We start from the raw sequence: 24,820 nt of genomic DNA, 5'->3' as shown, positions 1-24,820 counted from the left end.
GTCCTTTCTCCAAACCTCAGTTGCTCTGTCTGGAACATGGGCATGATAGTGCCTGTCGTGCCTGCAGGTCAGGCAGACTTCAGTGACACAGGTGACAAGCGCCTAGCACAGAGTGCCGGGTGAAGCTGCTCCCCCGACCCCTGCCCACCCCCAGCCCCCAGCACAGGGGCCGGTGCCAAGCCCGAGGGCCTCACCTGGAAAATGACGATCCAGGCATAGCCGATGTTGTCAAAGTTGATGGCGCCCTTGTGGGGGTTGGCGCTGCCCGTGCGGCACACGTTGTAGTAGCGGTTCCAGTTGACGCAGAGCCCACTGGCGTTGAGGTCCTGGCGGCCCGCCCCGAAGTCGTAGACGTCGTCCTTGGACAGGCAGCACTCGCGGCCCTGCTCCTTGAGCGGAGGGATCTCGTGGCAGCCCATGATGCCGTTGTCCCCCGACAGGGAGCAGATGAAGGGCATCTCATCGTCCTCCTCCGGCTGGTAGTAGGGGGGCAGAGCCACGTCCCCTTGTCTGCACAGGTGACGGTGCAGAAAAGAGGAGAAGGGGAGGGGTCACCGCCACGCGGCATGGCAGGACTGGAACCACCAGCCGTCATCGCTTCAAGGCCTTCATACATGCTGTTCCCGCTGCCTGGGACACCTTTCTCCACCTCTGGCATCGTCACAAAAACTCCCACCTCCTCACTGAGGGACGTTCCAGGGTCCCCCCTCCTCAGGGAGCCTGAGGCCCTGCACAAACTCCATTATTGCTCTTGGGGAAAATGCACCCAACTTCCCTGGGATCCTGGAGCTCTTTCAGGGCGAGGACTGGGTCTCAGCACCCCTAGTGCCTGCACACTGTCTGCTCGGCACAGATCAGGTGCTCAATATACAAATGCTGAATTTTACCGGTTCAACGAATCAAGGTAAGATACCTTCCTGTCCCACCCTGTCCCATCTATGTGACCTTGGGCTGGTCAATTCCCCTCTCTGGATCTCAATTTCTTCATCTGTAAAACAGAGATAGCGATCCCTGCCCTACCCATCCTATGGAGCTAATCTGTGACTCATGGCAATCCCAATGAAAATTCCAACATGCTTTTGTCTATGAAACCTGGCCAGATGGTTCTAGGATTTATATAAATGGGAGACTAGTCTAGACGATTTTTTAAAAGAATAAAGATGAGTGGAGTACAGCCCTACAAGAGGTCAAAATGTACACTGTGGTATTGCACAGGAACAGAAAGATTCGTGGAGCACCACAGAACACAGGCACAAACCCAGGCATAAAAGAGAACTTGGTGTATTACAGAGAAGCCTTTTCAGACCCATGGAGAACAGAAGGACTAGGCAATCAACGGTGTTAAGACATCTGCTATCCATTTGGAAAACAATAAAGTTAGATCCCTACCTCACACCACATACAAAAATAAACTTATGGAAGACATGGTATTGAAAGGAAAAAAGAACATCTATTATCTCCTCAATTGTTTGTATTGATCGCACACTGAAAATAACATTTTGGACATACTAGGTTAAGTAAAATATATCATAAAATTTTAAATAATAAAATCCTGGTGAATAAAAAAGCATAAGTGCAACAAAAGTAACCACAAAAACTTTACAAGAAAATATGAGGTATTTTTGTTAACTCAGGATAGGTAAGACCTTCTTATATAAGACACATAAAATCCAAAATCTATAAGGAAAAAGGTTGACAGGATTGAGTGTATACAAAATTTCTAAGACAAATAATAGTATACAAACAACAAATTGCAGTAAAGCAGAAGTAGGCAAACTTTTTCCATAAAGAGACAAATAGAAAGTTTTTTTTCTTTCTGAAAACCACATGGTCTCTGTCCCAACCATGCAACTCTGCCACTGTAACATGAAAACCCTCACAGAAAACAGATAAACAAGTGGGCATGGCTGTGTTCCAACAAAACTTTATTCACAAAAACAGGCCAGAGTTTGCCATCCCCTGTGATAAAGTATTTGAAACACATAAAACAAATACAATATAACCATCTAAAACATATTAAAATCTCTTATAACTCAATAAGAAAAAGAATCCACTAGGGAAATAAAGGACGAAAGAATGGAAAATTCACAGAAGAAATCAAAATGACCAACATACAGGAAGAGATGCTCACTTCACTAATAACAGGAATATGCAAACAAAAATTACAGTGAGATCACTTTACATCCATCCAAACAGCAAACATTTCAGGGTTGATAATATTGAGTGTGGGGGTGAGTGTAAACAGACACGCTCATACACTAGCAGTGGGAGTTTAAATTGACACAACCCTTCTAGAGGGCACTTTGGCAACATCCATCAACAATTAACATGTGGACATATGACCCAAATACATATGGTCCCCCAGTGGTAATAAAGGCACTCTGACAATTCAATGGAGAAAGGATGGACTTCTCCAGCAGCAGCGCTGGGACAACTGGTCATCCATATGAAAAATGAATCTTGACCCCAAACGCATGCCATACTAAAAATGACTTGAAATGGAATACACACCTAAATGTGAAAGACACAAACAAGAAAGCTTCTAAAAGAAAACACTGGAGGACAGTTCATAACCTTGGGTTAGAAAAAGATTTCTTACACTGCATACAAAAAATAATACTAGAAAAGTAATTGATAATCTGGTCCTCATTATAACTGGGGAGCTTCTGTTTATCAATCAAACGATACCATTAAGAAAGTGAAAACTGCAAAAAGACAAAAAGAAAATTAGAAAAGAAAAAATACAGAAGTACAAAAAAAACCTTTAAAAAGAAATTAAAATGGAAGAAGAAAAAACAAAATTAAGAAAAATTTTAAAGGGGGAGAAAAGAGTGAAAACATAAAATTCAAACTGGAATCAAATATATGATATATGTCATAAATACATATATATCCACTGAAGGACTCAAATCCAGAATATAAAGAACTGCTACAAATTTATAAGAAAAATAAAGGCAATTCAATTTTAAAATGGCAAAAACCACACAGGCACTTCACATGAAGATATACCAATGGCTGATAAACACACAGAGAAGTGCCTATCACCACTAGCCATCAGGAAAATTCAAATTAAGTTGCAAATTAAAACCACAATAAGGCGCCACTGCACTCTCACTAGAATGGTAAAAATTAAAGGACTGACAATTCCAAACATCGGCATAGAATGTGGGGCAACTGGAACTCATTAGACTTTGCTAGTGAACATTCAGTGCAACCATCCTGGAAAACGGCTTGACCAAATTTACAAGCCAGTAAACACAGGCACTCCCTTCACCTGGCATTTCTACTCCTGGGAATTTACCCAAAAGAAGGAACGGCCATATCCACCCAAGGACATGGGCAAGAATATTCATGAGGCACTGAACCAAAGAACCAGAAACCACCCACATCCACAGGAGAATGGAAAAACACAACACTTCGTGGTGTATTCAGTCAGTGGGAGCCTTGCAGCAATAAAAAAGGAGCTACTGATACATGCAGCAACTTGGATGAACCTCAGAGACACAGGACCATGAGCCAAAGATGCAGACACAGAAGGTAACCACCTGTATGATTTCATCTAAAGAAACCTCAGAAACAGGCAAAGGGAGTCCATGGAGATAAGAGATCAGAATAGCGACTACGTTGGGGCGAGGGGGAGGGTGACGAGGAAGGGGCAGGATGGAGCCCTGTTGGGCACTGTGAATTTCTCAGGGTAGATTTACACCCGTGCTTAATCCAGGGAAAACCTCACTGAGCACCCCGCCCCCCACAGCACCTAATAGCTGTGCCTGGCGCTGAGTGTAATTTATACCTTAACCAAAAAAGGCAAATAAAAAACATGGACACAGAGGTTCAAGAGGGAGGGAGACATATGTATATCTATGGTTGACTTATATTGATATTTGGCAGAAACCAACACAATTCTGTAAAGTAATTATCTTTCAATTTAAAAATTTTAAAAAAATCTTTTTTTAATGGACACAGGGCATAACTCATTTTATTATTTTTAAATATTTATTTACTTACTTATTTGGCTGCACTGGGTCTGAGGTGCAGCATGTGGGATCTTGGATCTTAGCTGTGGCATGTGGATCTTTTTAGTTGGGGTGTGTGCAATCTTGCAGCATGCGGAATCTAGTTCCCTGACCGGGGATCAAACCCCAGGCCCCCTGCATTGGGCATGTGGAGTCTTAGCCACTGGACCACCAGAGAATCCCCCATACCTCATTTTATTAAGCTTTGCTTTATTATCCTTCTTACAAAGTGAAAGTTTATGGCAACCCTGCCTCAAACAAGCCTACCAACACCACTGTTCCCACAGCATCTGCTCTTTTGGTGTCTCTGTGTCGTATTCTGGTAATTCTTGCACTATTTCAAGCTTTCATTATTATTATGTCTGTTATGGTGATCTTCGATCAATGATGTTTGTTGTTACCACTATGACTCACTGAAGGCTCAGCAGAGATGGCTAGCATTTTTTGGCAATAAAATATTTTCAGTTGGGGCATGTTCTTTTTTATATACTCTTGCACAATTAACAGACTCCAGACGACTTGCCTGGTGGTTCACACTCCCAATGCAGGGGGCCTGGGTTCAATCCCTGGTTAGGGAAGTCGGTCCCTCATGCTGCAACTAAGAATTTGCGTGCCAAAACTAAAGATTTCACATGCCGCAACAAAGACCGAAGATTCCAAATACTGCAGCTAAAACCTGGTGCAGCCACATAAATAAAAAGAAATATTAAAAAAAAAAACCACAGGATGGTGTAAACATAATTTAACATGCATTGGGAAACCAAAAAAATCGCATGACTCACTTTATTTCCGTGGTCTGGAACCGAACCCACAGTATCTCAGAGGTGTGCCTTACACTTCGACTAGCAATTATGAGTCTAGTTATTGATCACACAAGGGCATACAAAGATGGCAAGCATACACGATGCTCCCTGCAGGCTTCCACGTAAAACCAAAAACCTGGTAACCGCACAAAGTCCATAGACAGAGGCTGGCTCACTGAGCTGTGGTTCATTTGTAGAATAAGAAACACTGATGTAAGACACACTCAGGACACATTGCCAAAGCAATTCCCATTTTTAAAACTTGTCTGGGGTGTAAACAGTCGTGCGTGTGCATTAATGGCTAGACAGAATCTGCCAGAAGAGAGCAGATGCTTTGCAAAGGACACGAGACGGAGCCCTGCCACTTCCTAGGTGGGTGACATCGCCTTTGCTCATCAAGAACCCTCCGTCTGGCCATCTGGGGTCTCCCTGGGGGCCTATGTGCCTGGGGCAGGCTTTGTGCACACTCACTGGGGGGTGGTCACGGGAGGCTTTGGAGGTCCTGGAGCAAGGTTCTCCTCTCTCAGCCTCAGTTTCCGGGTCTCCGCATGGGGTCAAAAGTCAAGCACCATCGTCACCACCCGTGTCACACAGGAGCGTGTCATCCTTGCTAACCAAGGTGATGAACTGGACTAGAGATGCCCAACAACCCAGAAGATAAACTCACAAGTGAGACAGGTTCAGACAGAGACAGTGCCAAGAAAATCAAGCGGGATAATGTCTGAGGGAAAGGGGTGGTGAGGGAAGGCCTCCAGGAGGAGGTGACACTGGGGTTGAGCTGGGTGAATGAGAGGGGGCCACCTCAGGATGAACTAGGAAAAGATCCATGGGAGGCAGAGGGGCCTGGATGTGACCTGAACCCCCAAAGCTGAGAGCTCACACCTGCCCATCTCCATCTGTGCAGGCCAGACCAGGAGAAGCAGGGCCTGCCCCTTACAAGTGACTGACACTGTGTGCTCCCCTCCCCCAAACAGGGCCCTGACCCACAAGGGTGCCCTGGCCCTGATCTGCCCCTGCAGCGCTGCAGAGGGAGCCCTGCAGAGGGAGCCAGTTCTTTCCCCAGGCTTCCCCCTGGCTCTCCAGCGTAGCTCCATCCCCACAACCAGCAGCCAGGCGGACAGGGAGGCCCAGCCCCTGCCTGTGCAGTGCCCCCACGTCCCTGCACCCTTCGATCCCCAAGGGCTGGAACTCCACCTTCTGCTGCATCCTCCCCCGAGCTGCGCAAATGCCGCCGCTTCGGTGAGCGTGTCAAGTCACAGGATGAATGAAAATGCTTTCCTACCTCTGTCCCTGGGGCCTGCACACAGCAGGAGTGCACTAACGCATATTAGTGAAACGAAATGAAAGCTTAGTCATGTCCAACTACATATGGCCATGTATGTGTACTCAAAGGTGCTGCTCACCCCTCCTCGCTGAGATGCTACAGAGGTCCAATTTCTCCGACGACTCAACCCAACTTCTCCAAGAGCCACAGCTCAATTTCTGTTTACGTAGCTTTGGACAAGCCTCTCTCTAGGGAGCTGTCCACCCCCGCTGCTTTTAGACACACGTGGGCCAAGTGCAAGCTGACCTTTCCCTGATGACTCAGAGTCACCGATGGGAATGTCTGTGCTGTAATTAGGCAGCCAGGCTTCATGTCTGCTTTTGAGGTTTTCTGTCTTGTTTTTCCTTGCTGTCATCACTTCTGCTTGGGTCTTCCCCTCCTACCCAACCTCCTTCTGGTTCGATGCTTCCACTCTTTTGGTCCCAACTACCAAGTAAGCTGCTTCCCGCTTCCCTGGTGGCTCAGAATCTGTCTGTAATGTAGGAGACCCAGGTTCCATCTCTGGGTTGGGAAGATCCCCTGGAGAAGGGAATGGCAACCTGATCCAGTATTCTTGCCTGAGAAATCCCATAGACAGAGGAGCCTGGCAGACTACAGACCATAGGGTTGCAAAGAGTCGGATATGACTGAGTGACTAACACTTTCACTTTCACCCAGTAAGTTAAAACTATGTGTTAAGTAAGAGTCAGTAGGAGCTGAATTAGCATCTAAAGGCCTATCTTGGACTGGGACTTTGTGATAACAGTTTGGAGGGCTCAGAGGCCTTTTGCTCTCATTTTGGTGTCCAACCATTCATGGGAGACCTACCACCAACTCACCTGGGCACATCCCTTAATCTCTCTGCTCCACCGGGAGTAAGGATGGGGACCAGGTGCTCAATGGGGAGACCTTCCTAGCCTGGAAACATTCTGCATGAACAATGCCCCAGGTAAAGCCAGCCAGGAGTCCCAGGGCAGGGGATGGGGGGCTGCACTCACATAGTGAAGTTCTCCTCCAGGAAGCAGCGGTTACGAAGCAGGCCGGCCCAGAGCTGCACGCCGATGATGCCAAAGATGAAGAAGACAAAGAAGCAGAGCAGGAGGACATTCCCCAGCATGGGCAGTGTGTCCAGGAGCAGGTTCACCAGGATCCGCATACCTGGGCGAGGGAAGGGTGGAGGGATTGGCAGACAGGGGCAGAGGGCCCGGAGAGGAGAGGGAGAGAGCAGGGTTAGAGGAACAGAGAGGGGGTGGTGAGAGGAGAGGTGGGACACGTGGGCAGGGGCTCCTTACTGCCCTCAACCTGCTCAGTGGCCACCAGACACCTTCTCCCGGAAGCCATGCAAATGGCTCTGCGTCCTGCTATATTTCCACTAGATCATGGGTGAATAAGCAGATATTTACAGAGCGCTTTTAATGTGCCAAATGCTTTTCGGGGTAATGCACAAATACGAGCTCTTCAGTCTCCATGACAACTCTATGAGGGTGGTAATATTATCCCTATTTTATAGAAAAGGCAACTGGAGGTTCATAGAGCTGAAGCTACTTGCCCAAGTTCGCATTGATAGGAAGCAGCAGGGTCTGGATTTAAACCAGGTGTCCTGACACCAAGTTAGCACTCTTTCCATAGCCCCCAAGTACCCAGAGGTCTGAGACTGAGGTTATCTCATCTCCCTAACCCACCCAGGATGGGCACTGGTACCCTAATAAATGTGTCCTGAGTGTCCTTTATCTCTGGAACAGTCAGTGCCCTGACCATGCCAGGACACATCTGTACCAACCAAAACCATCCTGCTAACCCACCCCACTGCATGATGAAATCAGGAAGAGTTCTCAGAACCACCTAGAGATGAACCTTGGCCAGCCAAGGTACCCAGACCTGTCCTGATGCCAGAGGAAGAGGACTTTTCCTTTCCTTAGAAATAGCTACAATGAACAAGCCAAGCCAGAGGCAACAAGAGGAGAAAACGGGGAAATGAGAGAGGAGATAGACGTCCCCAGGGAGGGTGATGGGGTGCCCTGTTTGGGGCTTCATGCAGGCATGGAGAGGGGAACAGAACATGTCAGTCACTTCCTGAGGAGGTCTGACATCCCAGAACTCTGCAGGTAGGGAAAGCCTGTGGAAAGCACATAGCCCATGATGAAGAGAGAACAGGGTTCAAATCCTCACGCTGCTGGCCTCTGGGACCTGTGGGACCTTGAACCAGTCCCTTCCCCTCTTGGAGGATAAGACCCCTCAGCAGAGGGGCCCAAGAAGACAGCAACCACGCTACAAAGATCCCCCAGCTCAGGGCCCACACCCAAGTCTCAGCAAACACTGGGGCCCCCACCCCACAGAGGAAGTGGGGAACAGGCTCAGCTTTGGCACCACTTCACACACTTGCCGCTCTTCATGTCTGTCTCCCCTACCCTTCCCTTCTGCCCCGCCTGCCTGGGCTGGCCCATATGCACCCTCCAAGCCCTCTCTCCCCATGGGCTCAGCCCCCAGCTGTGAAAAGCACCTACTCTCTCAAGTCTGGGTGATGTCATCCACTGCCATGGCTTTGGTAATGGTCTGCATGTCACCCACTCCCTCCTGACTCCTCAAGAAGATCCAGCCACCCCAGTCACTGGAGAACCCACGGGAATGCACGTCCCAGACAGGTGGGCCACCTCTGTGGCTTTGCCCAGCCCCTCTTTCCCAGTCCTCTGAACACAGCATCACTCTTCCATTCCAGTTCCATGGTTTGCGTGCACTGACATGGAGATCACATGACCCAGGCTTGGCCAATCAGCATAGTCTGTTTCCCTAGCTCCGTGATTGGTCCAGGATGAGTATGTGACTCTACCTAGGACCAATGAGAGTTGGCAATGAGACTTCTGATGGAATTACAGGAAAAGAGACGCTCTCTTACTGCAGGGATTAAAGTTGGGAGGAGTGAAGCCTGGAGTTGCTGGGGCCATCTTGCTTCCCAGGGATAGTGCCTGTCTGGGGTTGAAGCCAGCCCAGGGAAAGCAGAGCCCAGGACAGAGAGGGGACAATTTCTGGTAACAGCCACTCTAGAACACAAATGGGGACATGTCATCACTATGTGTACAAACAGATGACATTCTCTTCAGCAACCAGGGTTTGTGGACCCCTGGCAGGTGGGGGGAGGTCACTGGAAGGACTACAAGAGGTCATTCATAAGGTCATTGAACCTTATGAAATTGCTATAAAATATGCAAGTATGATGCCATGAATTTTTCTGGGAAGAAGGTCCACATAAGTGTCTGTGGCTCCAAAGAATGTCAAGAGCTAGTGGGTCACCCTTGAGTGTACACCACCCAAGATCCTGTGATTCCTGTGTACCCTCTCTAGCCTCATCTTCCTCTCTCCCTCCCTCTGTCCCCAGGCACACCCTAGGTCTCAGGTGGCACTAGTGGTAAAGAACCCATCTACCCATGCAGTAGACGTAAGAGACGCGGGTTCGATCCCTGGGTCGGGAAGATCCCCTGGAGGACGACTCGGCAATCTACTCCAGTGTTCTTGCCTGGAGAATCCCATGGACAGAGGAGCCTGGCAGCCTGCAGTCCATAGGGTTACACAGAGTCGGATACAACTGAATTGACTTAGCAAGCACACATGCACAAAGATACCATGGGATTTCACACCTCCATGCTTTTTTTATTCATGCTGTTCCCTCTTTCTAGAACGCTCTTCCACCTCTCTTGTGCCTGGAAAACCTTTATTTAGCCACCATAGCTCAGTTAAGGATCTGCCTTCTCTCTGTGAAGTCTCTCTGTGACTTCCCATACCCCTTCTAAACCCATCTCTCACTCATCTGTTCTGGGCCACTGTAGCACCTCTGACCCAGCGTAGGCTGTCATGTACAGCTGTGCAGGCTGCATACTGCACAACCTTGGAGGCACCATTTACATCAACATCTAATCTTCTAACCCTAATATACAATTATCCATTTACTCTCCTGTTTTTTCCACTGGGCTATACGCTCCTGGGGACAGGGTCTGTCTGAGTCACCTCAGTACTCCCAGAACCCAGCAGGTCCTGGCCCAGAGCAGAGTCTCAGCCATTTACATTCAACATTTATTGAATGACTGCTTGCAAATGAACAATGTGCAAAGTCATGGGGAGGGGTGGAATACTGGAGAGGGGAGGATGAAAGGATGGTGACAAGAAGACTGGCTCTGTCCAGATTTTTATTTATTCCAGGGGCAAGGGCTGAGGTAGTTATTAACGAGGATAATTATTTGGGATTTGCATCACGAGCTCTGTATGGAGCAATTTCCAATCAATAATTAATGCTCACCCCCATCCTCCCACCCCACAAAACTAGGTCAGCCTCCTCTTGGGAAAGACAGTGGGGCTCCCTTGCAGGCTCCTGCTCTCCAATTGAGAGCAAGCCAGGGTGAGTGAGGGCTCAGTACCCTGCTCCCTCCACATCCGCCCCCACAACACGGGGTGTGCAGAAAGAGGGAAGTGAGAAATCAGAGCAATCAGCTTGCAATCCATCCAAACATCAAGTAAGTCAGTCGCAGGCCTTTCTGGTGCCCCATCATTCATTCATTCATCAAACACTTACAAGAACTGTTGCATACCAGGCACAGTGCTGGGCTCGTGGGAAATCCCAAATCCCATTTTTCACCCCTTGCAGAGTTTGCAGTCTGCCAGCAGAGGGACAGGGGACCCCAGTGTTGGGGAAAGGGACAAGGCCTGCGGAGTAAGGGAGCTCTAGGCACATCGCTGGAGGCACTGACTCGAGCTGGGCCCTGCAGGATGACAGGAGCCGTGGCAAAGGCACAGAGGAGTGACCGGTCAGAGAGGGCATCCGGGGGTCTCTGCTAGGTGGCTACTTGGGAGATTTCTAAGCAGGCTGAGCCCTTGACCAGCTCTGGGCTTTAAAGCCGATGTAACAATCTTGGAGGACAGGACAGAGGCAGGAGGCAAGCATGAAGGGCCAGGCAGCAGCCCTGAGAAGCGGTGGGCTCAGAGAGGCCTGCAGGAGGCCGCTCTGCACCATCCCAGCCTGGCTGCTCCCGCCTACTCCCCCTGGGCCCAGCTGTTGTTGCTCAATTAATTACATTTCCCAGCTCTCCAGGACATTGAAATTCTGAAAGGCTCCTGAGAACCTGCCTGGCCGCTGGCTTCCCTTAATGGCAGCCCGATCTCTCCTCCTCTCCTCCCTCCCCTCTGCTGAGCTGAACCCCACCTCACTTCACAGCCCCCCTGGGGCCCAGGGAGTCCCAGGGCCACAGAGCCAGGGCATAATTAGCTAATTAGGGACTCAGAGCAAGTTCATCGCTTCCGTGCCAGGGAACAGGGGCCACGGGATTAGGGAGCCAGGAAGGACCTCACGAGAACCCAGCTAATCCTCCTTTCAACGCCCACAGTCAAGTAATTAGCTCAAGCAAGTCGGAGGGTTCCGCCATGCCCTTGATTCCCCTGGTAACTGCTACAGGAGAGACAGACAGAGAAAGTGAAACAAAGAGAGAATTGTAGACAGAGAATAGAGGCGGAGAGAAAGAGGCAGAGACTGCTCTTAAGACCCATCACCATCTACCTCAGACTACCTTTTCTGCTTATCTTCCACACCTCTCTTCAGCCAAGGCCTCCTCCTCCAGGCAGCCTTCTCTGATTCTCACCCCCAGATACTTAGAAGGCTTTCTGCCTCTCACTCCCTTATGGCTCTCCCTTTTCCTCTCCTGGGGTGAGATTACCTGGTTTTGGTCTCTGTGACTCTTGAGCCTTGGATGGAGACCAGGTGGGCCTTGATGAGGGCAGGCTGCAGGCGACCCATGAGTGTAGCTCGGGGCCCTGCTCCCCTAGTTAAGATGGAAGAGGACCCCAGAGTCCTCAGAACATCCAGTGTAGCCCTTTCTCTGATGAGCAGACAGAGCACCAACTCAGGACCGGACATCTGGGGGCCAGTTCTGGCTGGGCAGCCTTGAGGCAGAGCTGGCCCTCTCTGGGCCCCAGAGGCCTCAACTGCAAAAGAAGACAGTGGTTCCTGTCCAGCCTCAGGAAGACCCCAAGGCCAGAACACCTCAGCGGGGGGTGCCCCCAAAGTCAAAGCCTCCCATTCCAGTGGGGAAAGTATAAATCCTTATCCCACCCCCCAATCGCAGGACCCCCAACCATCAGGCTCCAGTCTGCCACCCCAGCCTCACCCCGCTCTGTCCTCCAGGCCACGCCTGAACCTGCTGCTCCACCAGACTGCAGACACGCCCAGCACGCCCACTCCCCACCTGTGCACACATCCTGCCCCCCACTGACCCCCCACCCACTCTCTGCCAGGGGAGTTCCTTTATTACTGCGCTGCTGAGAGCAATGCCAAGTTCACTTGCCAAGGCAGGATAGGGTCCATGCCGGAGCCAGACTGACCCACTTCCAATCCCTGGGAAGCTCAGGTTCTGGGTCACTGCCGGGCCCTCGCACATGCTCAGGAGGCCATCTCTCCTCCGTTTTCAGACCTCTGCTGTGTGGTCACCTCTCCTGGATCCCAGGGCTGGGCTCGTGTCTCTGCAATGAGCTGTCACAGCCCCGTCCGCCCTCCATCACACCACTTATTACACTGCCACCCTTCATCACAGCTCTGCCCTCCTCTCTCCCCAGAAACCACGAGTGCAAAGCCCACCTGGGGTGCTCTGCATCCCCCAATCCAGCCTGGGGCCCAGTACAGGGTAACCCCTCCAAGGGGGGCAGCCTGAACGAATGTAGGAGTGATGCGCTGGGTGGATGGATCTGTTCTACAAATGTTGCTGCTGCTGCTAAGTCGCTTCAATCGTGTCCGACTCTGTGCGACCCCAGAGACAGCAGCCCACAAGGCTCCCCTGTCCCTGGGATTCTCTGGGCAAGAACACTGGAGTGGGTTGCCATTTCCTTCTCCAATGCATGAAAGTGAAAAGTCAAAGTGTAGTCGCTCAGTCGTGTCCGACTCTTCGCGACCCCATGGACTGCAGCCTACCAGGCTCCTCCGCCCATGGGATTTTCCAGGCAAGAGTACTGGAGTGGGGTGCCATTGCCTTCTCCAACTACAAATGTTGAGCAAGGGCCAACTACATGCCAGGCACTGTTTTAAGCTCTAGGGATATATCAGTTTAAAAACACACACACACAAACAGATCAAACCCTTGCCCTTATGAGGCACACATTCCAGGTTAAGGGTAGGAAGAGGCAGGGGCTTCCCCGGTGACTCATCGGTAAAGCATCTGCCTACAATGCAGAAAATGTGGATTTGATTCTGGGGCCAGAAAGATCCCCTAGAGAAGAAAATGGCAACCCACTCCAGTATTCTCGCCTGGGAAATCCCACGGATAGAGACGCCTGGCGGGCTACAGTCCATGGGGCCGCAAAAGAACTCGACACGACTGAGCGTCTAAACAGCAAGCGAGATACAAAGAAAGAGCAAACATGATAAATAAGTACATTTCTTCCTTTGTTGGGTGGTAAGTGCTACAAAAACAAAAAGTAAGTTGCAGGAGGACCAGGCTGGGGCTAGGGGCCCAGCTGGTATAAAGCGGGGGCTGGGAAAGGCCACCCTGCCAAGACGCACAGAGCAGCTGTGTGCCCACTTTGGGGAGAGCTCTCCAGGAGAGGGGAGAGCCGGGCAAAGGTGGGAGGGCAACAGGGCTGCCTGCAGGAGAGCGTGTGACTCCAGCTTTGACTGGCACTGAGAGTCACGGGTAGAAGACAGACGTGGTCTCCCAGCTGCTGGAGAGAAAACAATTGTGTGGGCTGGGGCGGAAGAGGGAGGCCATTACGGAACCCAGCCTGTAGGATGGTCTACAAACGCCCCTGAGTGACCCCGGAACCCGCACACGCATCTGGAAAGGGGGCTGGGCCTGTGGGCTGCATGGCCAGGAGCCTGACAGTGGCCACGTGGTCACTGCCTCCCGAGGGCACCCCCTGCCTTCCCCTGGGACTGAAATGGGGATCCCTCAAGGGGGTGCCTGGGGACTTTCCCAGTGGCTCGGACGGTAAAGCGTCTGCCTGCAATGCGGAACACAAGTGGTTTGATACCTGGGTCAGGAAGATCCCCTGGAGAAGGAAATGGCAACCCACTACAATATTCTTGCCTGGGAAATTCCATGGATGGAGGAGCCTGGTGAGCCACAGTCCATGGGATCACAAAGAGTTGGACACGACTGAGCGACTTCACTTTCTTTCTTTGTTTCAAGGGGGTGTCCAGGAGAGACTCAGGCTCCTGCCCAGTGCCCTCCCTGCTGAGGTTGCCCAGGCCAGATGCTGGGACTGGGCACTCTCCAGGGTGGGGACCGGGCCTTCGGTCTACCTGCTCCACTTCAGGCCACCTGGCCTGGCCCAGCCCTCGCGCACCTGCCATCCTGATAACACACATCTGGCTGGGTTCAGATGACGTGGCAGCGGAGAGGGACGTCAAGGCGGGGTTCTAGAGGCATTCCAAAGGTTGAGTCAGGGGTAGGATGTGGGTGTGAGTGGAATAGAGGAGCTGGGGCATCTCCAAGGTTGGGGGCCTGAGTCCAGAGGCACACAGCAGCCCTCAGCGGAGATGGGGGTCTGCGAGGATATGTGGAATTGGGGGTGCCTGGTGTATACCTGTGTGAAATCAGATCTCAGGGTCTGGGGTTCAGAGGGAGAAGTATGGCCTGGAGCATCACGTGGGTGGCATCAGGGTAGAAACAGTTTGTAAGTGGCATTTTATTTTTTAATTTTTTGGCCGCACTGTGAGGCATGCAGGATGTTAGTTCCCAGACCAGGAATCGACCCTGCACCCCCTGCGTAGGAAACGTGGAGTCTTAACCATTGGACCACCAGGGGAGTCCCTCTAGGTGGCATTTTAAATGCCAGGAGCTGAGGGAGACGATGACAGGTGGGCAAACTGATGGAGCTGCTCAACCTTTTCACCCCTTTCTCGCCAGCAAGCCCCTGGACCAGGCCCTCTGCCCTAAGGAAAGATGGGCATCAGCCAGACAAGGGCCCCTGGTGGCAGCGGGGCGCCCAGGAGGCGAAGGGGGTGCACTTCTTGACAGGCCTCTCCCCTGGAGGTCTGGGGTGCTCTCTGCAGACAGGAGCTGTCAGCCCAGATTAGCGCAGCCGCTCTGCCAGGGCAGCTCAAGTAGAAAGAGCCGAGCTCATGCCAGCCTCTGCCAGGGGCTCAGCCCGCAGCCAGGAGGACGGGAGTAGGCCCGGGGCAAGGGGCCGTGAGGCAGTGGCTGGCCCTGGGGCTCCCCTCTCTCCCTGGTCTTCCCAGGTCAGCAGAGGCTGAGAGAGGCCGTGTGCTGCTCCTGCCACAGCCAGCGCCAACTAATCAGAGGCACAGTGGGTGCCCGGGAGGCCGGGCCAGGCAGCATACGGTCGGGCGGCCGAGGACACAGCTGCTGGCCCCAGCCCTGAGGGGTGGGGCCTGTGGACTGAAGGGGGGCCTCAGTGCCCACTCCTGAGACGAGAAGCAGTGCCCACACAAGGGGTCTGCGGCATCGTGCCCTCCACCCCAGGGGAGGCCTTGGCTCCTCCCCGGGCAGTCAGCACTCACCCTGGAGGGGGGGTGCCCGGCCCTGTCCTGCTGAAGGTCCCCAACCCCACCATGGCCCCGGATGTCCTCTCGCTCACTCTTCAGAGTCTCTTGCCCGCTCCTCTCTGAAGCCTCCTCAAAGTATGGTGTCGGGAGCCCCTCACCTCGGCCCGGCTGCCTCCGTTAGGGCACCTGGCCCCAGGCCCACAGCCGCCCAGCTTGAGCATCTGTCTACAGAGTCGGGGCAGCATCAGAGCCTTCTCCATGACCCCCACGTCTGCCCCAAGGCCTGGCTCCGTGGCCCCACAGGGGCTGCTACTCCGGATGAACGGATGAAGGCATCAACACACACGCAGTGGCTCTCTCCCTTGATCTGGTGTCCAGGAATCACGCCCTCCTGATGTGTAAAGCGGAATTTGACCCACTGCGGAGGCAGAGTAGGGAGGAGAGGGCTGCCCTCACCCCAGCCCCACCCCAAGCATCTCTCCTCTCGAAGTCCTGGCTGCTCTTTCCTGTTCCTGAGTCAGGCTCTCATCAGATGGTCTGTCCAGATGCTCTCCGGCCCACCCCCATCTCTTCTGAAAGGCAGCAGCCCTGGGGAAATCGGGCCCCTGCTCACTGTCTTCTCTTTTCTCTCCCCACCTCCCTCCTTCCCTCCCTTCCTTCTCGGGTGGCTGCCAGACCTTTCTTCCACGGGGCATCTGGGGGAGCTGTGTGGGTGCCAAGGACAGACAGTCTGAAGTTCAAGGTCCTGCTTGGGATCAGAGCCCCCTTCAGCTGCGCCCCAAGCCCCACTGAACACATGTACAGATTGAAAGTGCTGAGGTTCTCATGCAAGCCTTGTTTCCAGATACCCCAGCCCCTCTGCCAATAGATCTGGAGTATGACATTTGGAGTATGAGAAGTCACTCAAGCTTCCCCGGGGACTCAGTGGTAAAGAATCCACCTGTCAGTGCAGGAGATGTGGGTTCAGTCCCTGGGTCTGGAAGACCCCCTGGAGAAGGAAACGGCCACCCACTCCAGGATTCTTGCCTAGAAAATCCCATGGACAGGGGAGCTTAGCGGGCTACAGTCCATGGGGTGGCAAAAGAGTCAGACACAACTTAGCAACTAAACGACAACATGAGACCCAAGATCAACGTACGGTATTGGCACCTTCACTGGGCACCTTCTAGGAGCAGGTGTCATGAAGATGCTTTGCTACTCCGAAGCCTAGCAAGCAAGTGCTGGGACCCATCTTATGGACCGAGAAACCAAGGTCTGAGAGGTGGCCAAGATCCCAGGCACAAACCCTGGTCTAACTGCTCTGGATGCTGTAGCCCCGACACTGGGACCCTCCCTCCGAGGGGGTGGGGATGGAGCAGCTCTCCAGGCGCCTGCTCTGCATCTGGCACTGCAGACTATCCCACGTTGAGGTGCCGTGTGTCATCCCCCTTGTGAGGACAGGGGTCCAAAACAAGAGAGGTTTCTTTTCCCAGGTCCTGCAGCTAACCAACACAGGCCCACGCTCTGAACACTGGCAGGGCAACTCAGACACCATGCTCCGCACTAACCACTCTACCTTCCTCCTTCCTGCCCTGACTCACCCCTCAGGCTGCAAAGGGCTCAGCACCACGAGAACTCTCCACCCTGACAGTGAAAGGCGTTCAGAGGTCTGGAGCACACCAAACTTGGGGGTAAAGAAGGGGCCACTACTTCAGCCCATGGGGCCTTTCTGCTTTGACCTTGAACGTGGGCAGGTGTCTTTCCTGATGCCCCTGTGCAGACGGAGTGGGTGGCTAAGATGCCTACCCAGTAAAAGGAAAGGAAGGAGGTTGTGAAAGGGAGCATAAAGTGCTGGCCAGCTGTGTGGCCTTGGGCAGGTTACTCAACCTCTCTCTGCCTCAGTTTTCCCATCTGTAAAGTGGGCATCACAATGGTACCAACATCCTAGGACTGTTATGATACAGTTTGTGTAAAGCATATGATAAATTTTAGCCACTTATCATTATTAGTAAATCCCTAGAAGATGTGGAACGCTCACCTCACGCCTCCCCGTGACGGGCAGTGCTCTGCACCTACACACTAAAACGTGCACACAACCCCACATGTGCACATACAGATACACACAGTCCCAGGAGAGCTCCTCTCCTCCACCCTGGCATGTGCAATTCCACTCCGTCCGCCAGGACCACCCTTCCCAGTTCTCTGTGTTGCTGGTGAGCATTTTCCACAGGCAACCTCTGTGAAGAGGTCCTGATGCCCTCACCCTCCAACCCCAATGCTCCCAAGCACCTTCTTCATTAGAGTACCACCTGTTGACCACTTACTGCATACAAGGCTCCAGGCCAAGCTCTCTATACACATGGGAGCATTTTGTCCTTAAAAAACCATATAGTAACTGGTATCACTAATGCCATCTTATCACTGGAGAAACTTAGGCCCAGGGTCCCACAACAGGTGGGTGGAAGGACCAGAACTGGGGCCTGTCAGTAGAGAGCTAATCTCCAGTCCTGAGCCTGCAGCTGGGGCCCGACAGGGGCCTTCCACACAGCACTGTCAGCTCTGCCCCCCTGTCCCTGGGCCCTGCCCAGCCCAGCCAGAGCCCAGAGGCCCCTGCACAGAGGTGGGTCCTTGCTGACCCAGGGGTTGTCAGCCAGATAGGGCTCCAGGAGGTGGACAGCTGCCCCGAGCTCCCTAGGCCTCCCTCCCAACCCCATCCACAGCCTGGGTCAGGGTGTACAGGGGCACAGGTGGGCCAGCAGTTCATACTCAGCCGACAACAGACTGGTTCCAAATAGGAAAAGGAGTTCGTCAAGGCTGTATACTGTCACCCTGCTTATCTAACTTATATGCAGAGTACATCATGAGAAACGCTGGACTGGAAGAAACACAAGCTGGAATCAAGATTGCCGGGAGAAATATCAATAACCTCAGATATGCAGATGACACCACCCTTATGGCAGAAAGTGAAGAGGAACTCAAAAGCCTCTTGATGAAAGTGAAAGTGGAGAGTGAAAAAGTTGGCTTAAAGCTCAACATTCAGAAAACGAAGATCATGGCATCCGGTCCCATCACTTCATGGGAAATAGATGGGGAAACAGTGGAAACAGTGTCAGACTTTATTTTTCTGGGCTCCAAAATCACTGCAGTTGGTGATTGCAGCCATGAAATTAAAAGACACTTACTCCTTGGAAGGAAAGTTATGACTAACCTAGATGGCATATTCAAAAGCAGAGACATTACTTTGCCAACAAAGGTCCATCTAGTCAAGGCTTATGGTTTTTCCAGTGGTCATGTATGGATGTGAGAGTTGGACTGTGAAGAAGGCTGAGCGCCGAAGAATTGATGCTTTTGAACTGTGGTGTTGGAGAAGACTCTTGAGAGTCCCTTGGACTGCAAGGAGATCCAACCAGTCCATTCTGAAGGAGATCAGCCCTGGGATTTCTTTGGAAGGAATGATGCTAAAGCTGAAACTCCAGTACTTTGGCCACCTCATTTGAAGAGTTGACCATTGGAAAAGACTCTGATGCTGGGAGGGATTGGGGGCAAGAGGAGAAAGGGGACGACAGAGGATGAGATGGCTGGATGGCATCACTGACTCGATGGACGTGAGTCTGAGTGAACTCTGGGAGTTGGTGATGGACAGGGAGGCCTGGCGTGCTGCAGTCCATGGGGTTGCAAAGTCAGACATGACTGAGTCAGCTGACTGAGGGGTGTGTAGGGTGGGTGAAACCTGGAGTCAGCTGGTGCCAGGAGGGAGCACTTTCAGAGATAAACCAGCCCCATCTTGCCAAGGCCCAGAAAGGGATAATGACTTATGAAAAGTCACACAGCAAGGACTTATAAAAAGTCAGAACCTAGCCTCCTGACTGGCAGTCTAGTGCTTCTTCCTTCCCTCCCCAACTGGCTCCTCTATGCCCTCCTGCCCTTTATCCACCGATGGTTGAGTGGCCAGCACACACCTACAGGGGTGGGGGGAGGGACACATTTTCTGATGTTCTGTAAAGAGCACGACCCCCAGGTGCCCCACCCATCCTGGACAAAGCCTCTCCTCCTCCTTTGTGCAAATAGGAAAACAGGCCCAGAGACTCCCAAGGGCTTCCCAGGTCACACAGCAGACTCTCAGCAGAGCTCAGAAGCAGAACTTAAATTCCCTGACAACCCAACTGAGTCTTTCTGGTTGCTTGTGTTTTTAAACTTCAGGCAGCCACCTCCCTCTCCACAGCTTTGCAATTAATAACCCATAATTTGACTTCGCCATCCCAATCCTCTAGCCTGCCATCTAGTGGCCAAATTGAAAGCTACAGGCTATTGTTGAACGAGTCCCAGGGCAGAAGCAGCAATAAAGATAAATGGGGGACTTCCCTGGCAGTGGATAACACTCCATGCTTCCAATGCAGGGGATGCGTGTTCAACTCCTGGTTGGGACTAAGGGAACTAAATCCCCCATGCCATGTGGCACGGCCTACAAAAGATAAATGGGAGTACTTGGAATGTTCAGGGAAACAGCTAGGAAAAAAGAAGGCAACCAACCAAACCTCTCAAACAGACACTTCTAAGTGACCCCGCACCCCTACAGGCCACTCATTCCCAGTGACTCTGGGCAGAGCACGTGGCACCTGGGAAGGAAGTGGCAAGGTCTGGATTAGTGCACACGCTCCAACAGTTTGAGGCTCCTGTTAAGTTGCTCGTGAAGATGGATTTATCTTAAGGTCCCTTTCAGGGAGGGGGGTGAGGCACATGAGCTATATGTTGGATCCCGGAGGGCTCATGCTCTCAATAACTCTCCCCCAGGCCAGGTTCTGAGAAAGCAAGAGATTCGTTTGTCAGCTGAGAGGCAGAAACAGCTCAGAGTGGGAACAGAACTGCCCACCTCAGGCAGCCCTGGGCCTCCTGGCAAAGCCTATTAGCAGGAAAGAAGCCCCTGAGGAAAGACCCGGACTCCTCTCTGGGCCCTGGGGGCCGCCCAGCCTCCGAAATCAGAACTTCCATGAGCGTGGGGCCCACCCCGGCCCTTCTCTAGAGAACTAGACGGACTGGCACAGGGGGCCTGCCAGTGACCCCTGACAGCCAGGAGCCGCAAATGAGTTCCTCACACGGGCAGTGAGGGGGGGGGGGAGGAGAGGCACGTGGGCCACACCCCCACATGTGCACACCCCCATGTACACACCCCCACATGTGCACACCCCCATGTACACACTCCCACATGTACACACCCCCACGTACACACCCCCACATGTGCACATCCCCACGTACACGTTCCCACATGTGCACACCCACATGTACACGTTCCCACATGTGCACACCCCCATGTACACGTTCCCACATGTGCACACCCCCAAGTACACACCCCCACATGTGCACACCCCCATGTACACGTTCCCACATGTGCACACCCACATGTACACGTTCTCACATGTGCACACCCCCATGTACACACCCCCACATGTGCACACCCCCATGTACACATTCCCACATGTGCACACCCCCATGTACACACCCCCACATGTGCACACCCCCATGTACACACCCCCACATGTGCACACCCCCATGTACACGTTCCCACATGTGCACACACCCATGTACACGTTCCCACATGTGCACACCCCCATGTACACACCCCCACATGTGCACAACCCCATGTACACACCCCCACATGTGCACACCCCCATGTACACATTCCTACATGTGCACACCCCCATGTACACACCCCACATGTGCACACCCACATGTACACGTTCCCACATGTGCACACCCACATGTACACACCCCCACATGTGCACACCCCCATGTACACACCCCCACATGTGCACACCCCCATGTACACACCCCCACATGTGCACACCCCCATGTACACGTTCCCACATGTGCACACCCCCACGTACACACCCCCACATGTGCACACCCCCACGTACACACCCCCACATGTGCACACCCCCACGTACACGTTCCCACATGTGCACACCCCCATGTACACACCCCCACATGTGCACACCCCCATGTACACACCCCCACATGTGCACACCCCCATGTACACACCCCCACATGTGCACACCCCCATGTACACACCCCCACATGTGCACACCCCCATGTACACACCCCCACATGTGCACACCCCCATGTACACACCCCCACATGTGCACACCCCCATGTACACGTTCCCACATGTGCACACCCCCACGTACACACCCCCACATGTGCACAACCCCATGTACACACCCCCACATGTGCACACCCCCACGTACACACCCCCACATGTGCACACCCACATGTACATGTTCCCACATGTGCACACTCCCACATGTGCACACACATATACACACGGTCTCTCAAGGAGAGACCCTCACACACACACACGCACAAATGTACAGAAACCCATCCACAGAGACCCATACCCTGTGTGTCTATCCCATCCACCCCCCACCCAGACCATCTCTCAGAAATGCCCCGTCACACTGCTATTCCCATGCCTGTCAGACCCTGAGACCTGACGGGAGATGCAGAATGCAGGATGGCCTCCAAACGCCCCTGTATGACCCCAGCACACGCGTCTCTGGAAATGGGGCCAGGCCTGCAGGCTGCGTGGCCAGGAGGGTGACAGTGGCCATGTGGTCGCCGCCCCCTGGGGGCAGCCCTGCCTTTCTCTGGGACTGAAATGGGGAGCTCTATGGGGGACGCCCAGGAGAGATGCAGCCCCTGCCTGCCCTCCCTGTGGGGTTGCCCGGGTCAGACACTTGATTTCCTCCAGGACTCTCCAGAGTTAGGACCAGACCTCCCAGCCACCTGCTCCTCTCCAGCCTGCCCAGCCTGGCCCTCGTTCACCCACACTGCCAGAGCAGTCTTGTATCCACTTGCCCACCACTGCCAGGCATCTATAAAACACTCCCTTGTCGGCTCAGTCCCCACGCTCCGCTGGGTCTCAGCTCAGACACCACCTCAGACCCCCAGTGCCCCACGCTGTGCCCCTCCCTGCACCCCTGTGCCCTCCACATGCCCGGCAACCCTCGGTCCGAGCATGGGCAGCACAGGACAGCTGCTCGATATACCTGCCCAGTGGGTCCACTTCACACCTATTTACTGAGCCCCTGCTACACACCAGACAGAGTTGTGGGCACTGCGGGAACAAAGGCTGCCTGTGGCCGGCCTCCCAGGAGGAAATAGGGCCTGGGGAGGGAAGCATGCACCCCTGGGAGAAGCGTGCTACTTAGAAATGGGCTCCAGTTTGGTCCCTGCCACTGACCTGCTGTGTGACCTTGGACTGGCCATGACCTTCTCTGGGCCCCACTGGCCTCATTTGTTAAAAGGGGTAAAGACGGTTTAGAATGAGGTGATCTTTAAGGAGACTCCTAGGCTTGGTGGCAAGTGGGAAGGACAGAAAGGCTGCCAGCCAGGATGGCCTCTCTGGATGCCCCTTCTCTGCCCCAAGGGAGTCTCCCTAGGACCAGGAGGGGACAAAGATGAACTCTTCCTTCCGCTCCCAGACACCTTGAGTTCCCACTGCCCACCTCTGGATTCCTACCTCTCAAGTCCTCCCTGGGGACCCTCACAGCAGCTCTCAGGGGCCCCCGAGTTCCCCATCATGTCAAGGCTCATGTGTGGGGAGGTGACCTTGTACATGTGATCCTGAGACATCAGCCCTTCCCCCTCTGCACATCATCCAGCCTGAGCCAGCCTGCCCCCTCCCCAAGTCCCTCTGCTCCACAAACATCCCAAAGCACAGCCTCCCCTGCAACGCCAGGCCTGCCCTGGCTGACCGACACGAGCCCAGAGTCAGGCGGACGGCTGCAGACAGGTGGGCAGGCTGGGAATGGGTGGAGCGGGGTCTGTACCAACTGGGGAGGAGAACGAGGTGCCAGGAGCCCCTTCCCCTTCTGCAGAAGAAGAAACGGAGGCTCAGGCAGGGAACAGAACTAGAGTTCAGATGGAGTCCAGGAAGAGCGGGGCTCGGGACAGACAGAACTCTGCTCAGATCCCTGCCTTGCCCCTGAATTGCTGTGTGACCTTCTACAAGCCATTTAACCTCCCTGAACCTCACATAGGTTGTCGAGGGGGTTAAGTCAGCCATCAGCATGTCAAGAGCCTGACAGACAGGAGATGGGCGGATGCTCCTGGAAGTTCCTGTCCTTCTCCATCAGGACAAAAGCTCCCTGGGGCAGGGCCCCTCACTCCTTTCCCGAATCCCCATTCCATCCTTGACACCAAGTGGAAAAGAGTCAGGGGACCTCCTGGGCAAGTAACCTCGTGTCTCCTCCAAGTCTCGGTTTTTCCCATCTCAGTTTTTCATGAGCACAGCCCACCTCCCGCTCCCGCCCAGGGGGACGGTAAGGCTCAAAAGAAATCACAGAGATGAAAGGCTTTGAAAGAGGTGTGAGTCTAGGCAGATGTCAGGGATTGTTGTTCTTAGATAACCTCTCTCAATACTAAGTGGGTGGACAGATGGGCACCTGGTCAGATGGGGGAGCCAAGTGGGTGGATGGACCTGCATGTAGGGGGGTGGTGAACCTATGGGGGATGAGGTGGGGGGTCAGGAGCTCAAGTTCCAGGTCACTTGGCACAAGTGGGGAGTCCAGGAGCCCCTCCTCAGTAGAAAGCTTCATGACACCTCCCTCCAACCAACCAGCTTCTTTTCACACACCTGCCACCTTGACTGCCCCCCGCAAGGACCCTTGTCCCCAACAAGCCAGAAACTTGCTGCAATACGAGTGCCTTGGGGACCCAGAGGCATCAGGGCCACCCTCCCACATCTTCAGGCCCGAGTAATGGCCCAAGAGGCCCGGGCAACAGGGCCCACATCTGTCCTGTCACGGAAGGGTCCCGTGCCCAGCACAGGCCTGGCACTGGGAGGTGCTGGGCAGTCTTGCTGAGTGCATGAGTGGCAGGGCCTGGGGCGGGGCCGGGGGCACCAACTCACTGGGCACACGGTTGATAGCTTTGAGGGGCCTCAGGACGCGCACGGTACGGATGGCCGACAGGTTGATGTTCTGGAGGTCCAGGGAGTACTCGACCATCCTGCAAAGAGAGGGGAGGAGAGTAAGACCCGGAGCTCGAAGGACGGCGGGGCCATGGCCAGACCAGCCACGCCCACACCTGCCTGGATGCGGTAAGAAAAGTGGTCAGCATCCCCGGCTAAGCCACAGTCAGCCCTGTGGCCTCGGACTGTCCCCTTGGGCCCATCTCCTCCTCTGTAAGCAGGGCTGGTGACGTCCACCATGTAGACTTCCCAGAGGTGCCTGGTAGATGTGGCCGG

General features: G+C 53.3%; 1 protein-coding gene across 2 annotated transcripts in view; it reads right to left on the bottom strand.

Annotated features, from left to right (window-relative positions):
- Positions 1-24,820, bottom strand: part of CACNA1I (calcium voltage-gated channel subunit alpha1 I) — a 127,211-nt gene that overhangs the window by 49,836 nt on the left and 52,555 nt on the right. For both annotated transcript variants that reach the window (XM_059887167.1, XM_024992917.2), the window contains 3 exons: positions 24,485-24,582; positions 7,121-7,280; positions 195-510 (listed from right to left, as the gene is read on the bottom strand). In XM_059887167.1, coding sequence (XP_059743150.1) covers positions 195-510; positions 7,121-7,280; positions 24,485-24,582 — 574 coding nt within the window. The remainder of the gene's footprint in view (positions 1-194; positions 511-7,120; positions 7,281-24,484; positions 24,583-24,820) is intronic.

Source organism: Bos taurus, chromosome 5 (genome assembly GCF_002263795.3).
Source record: "Bos taurus isolate L1 Dominette 01449 registration number 42190680 breed Hereford chromosome 5, ARS-UCD2.0, whole genome shotgun sequence".
In the NCBI taxonomy this organism is placed as follows: Eukaryota; Metazoa; Chordata; class Mammalia; order Artiodactyla; family Bovidae; genus Bos; species Bos taurus.
This window is presented reverse-complemented; position numbering and strand designations above follow the sequence as displayed.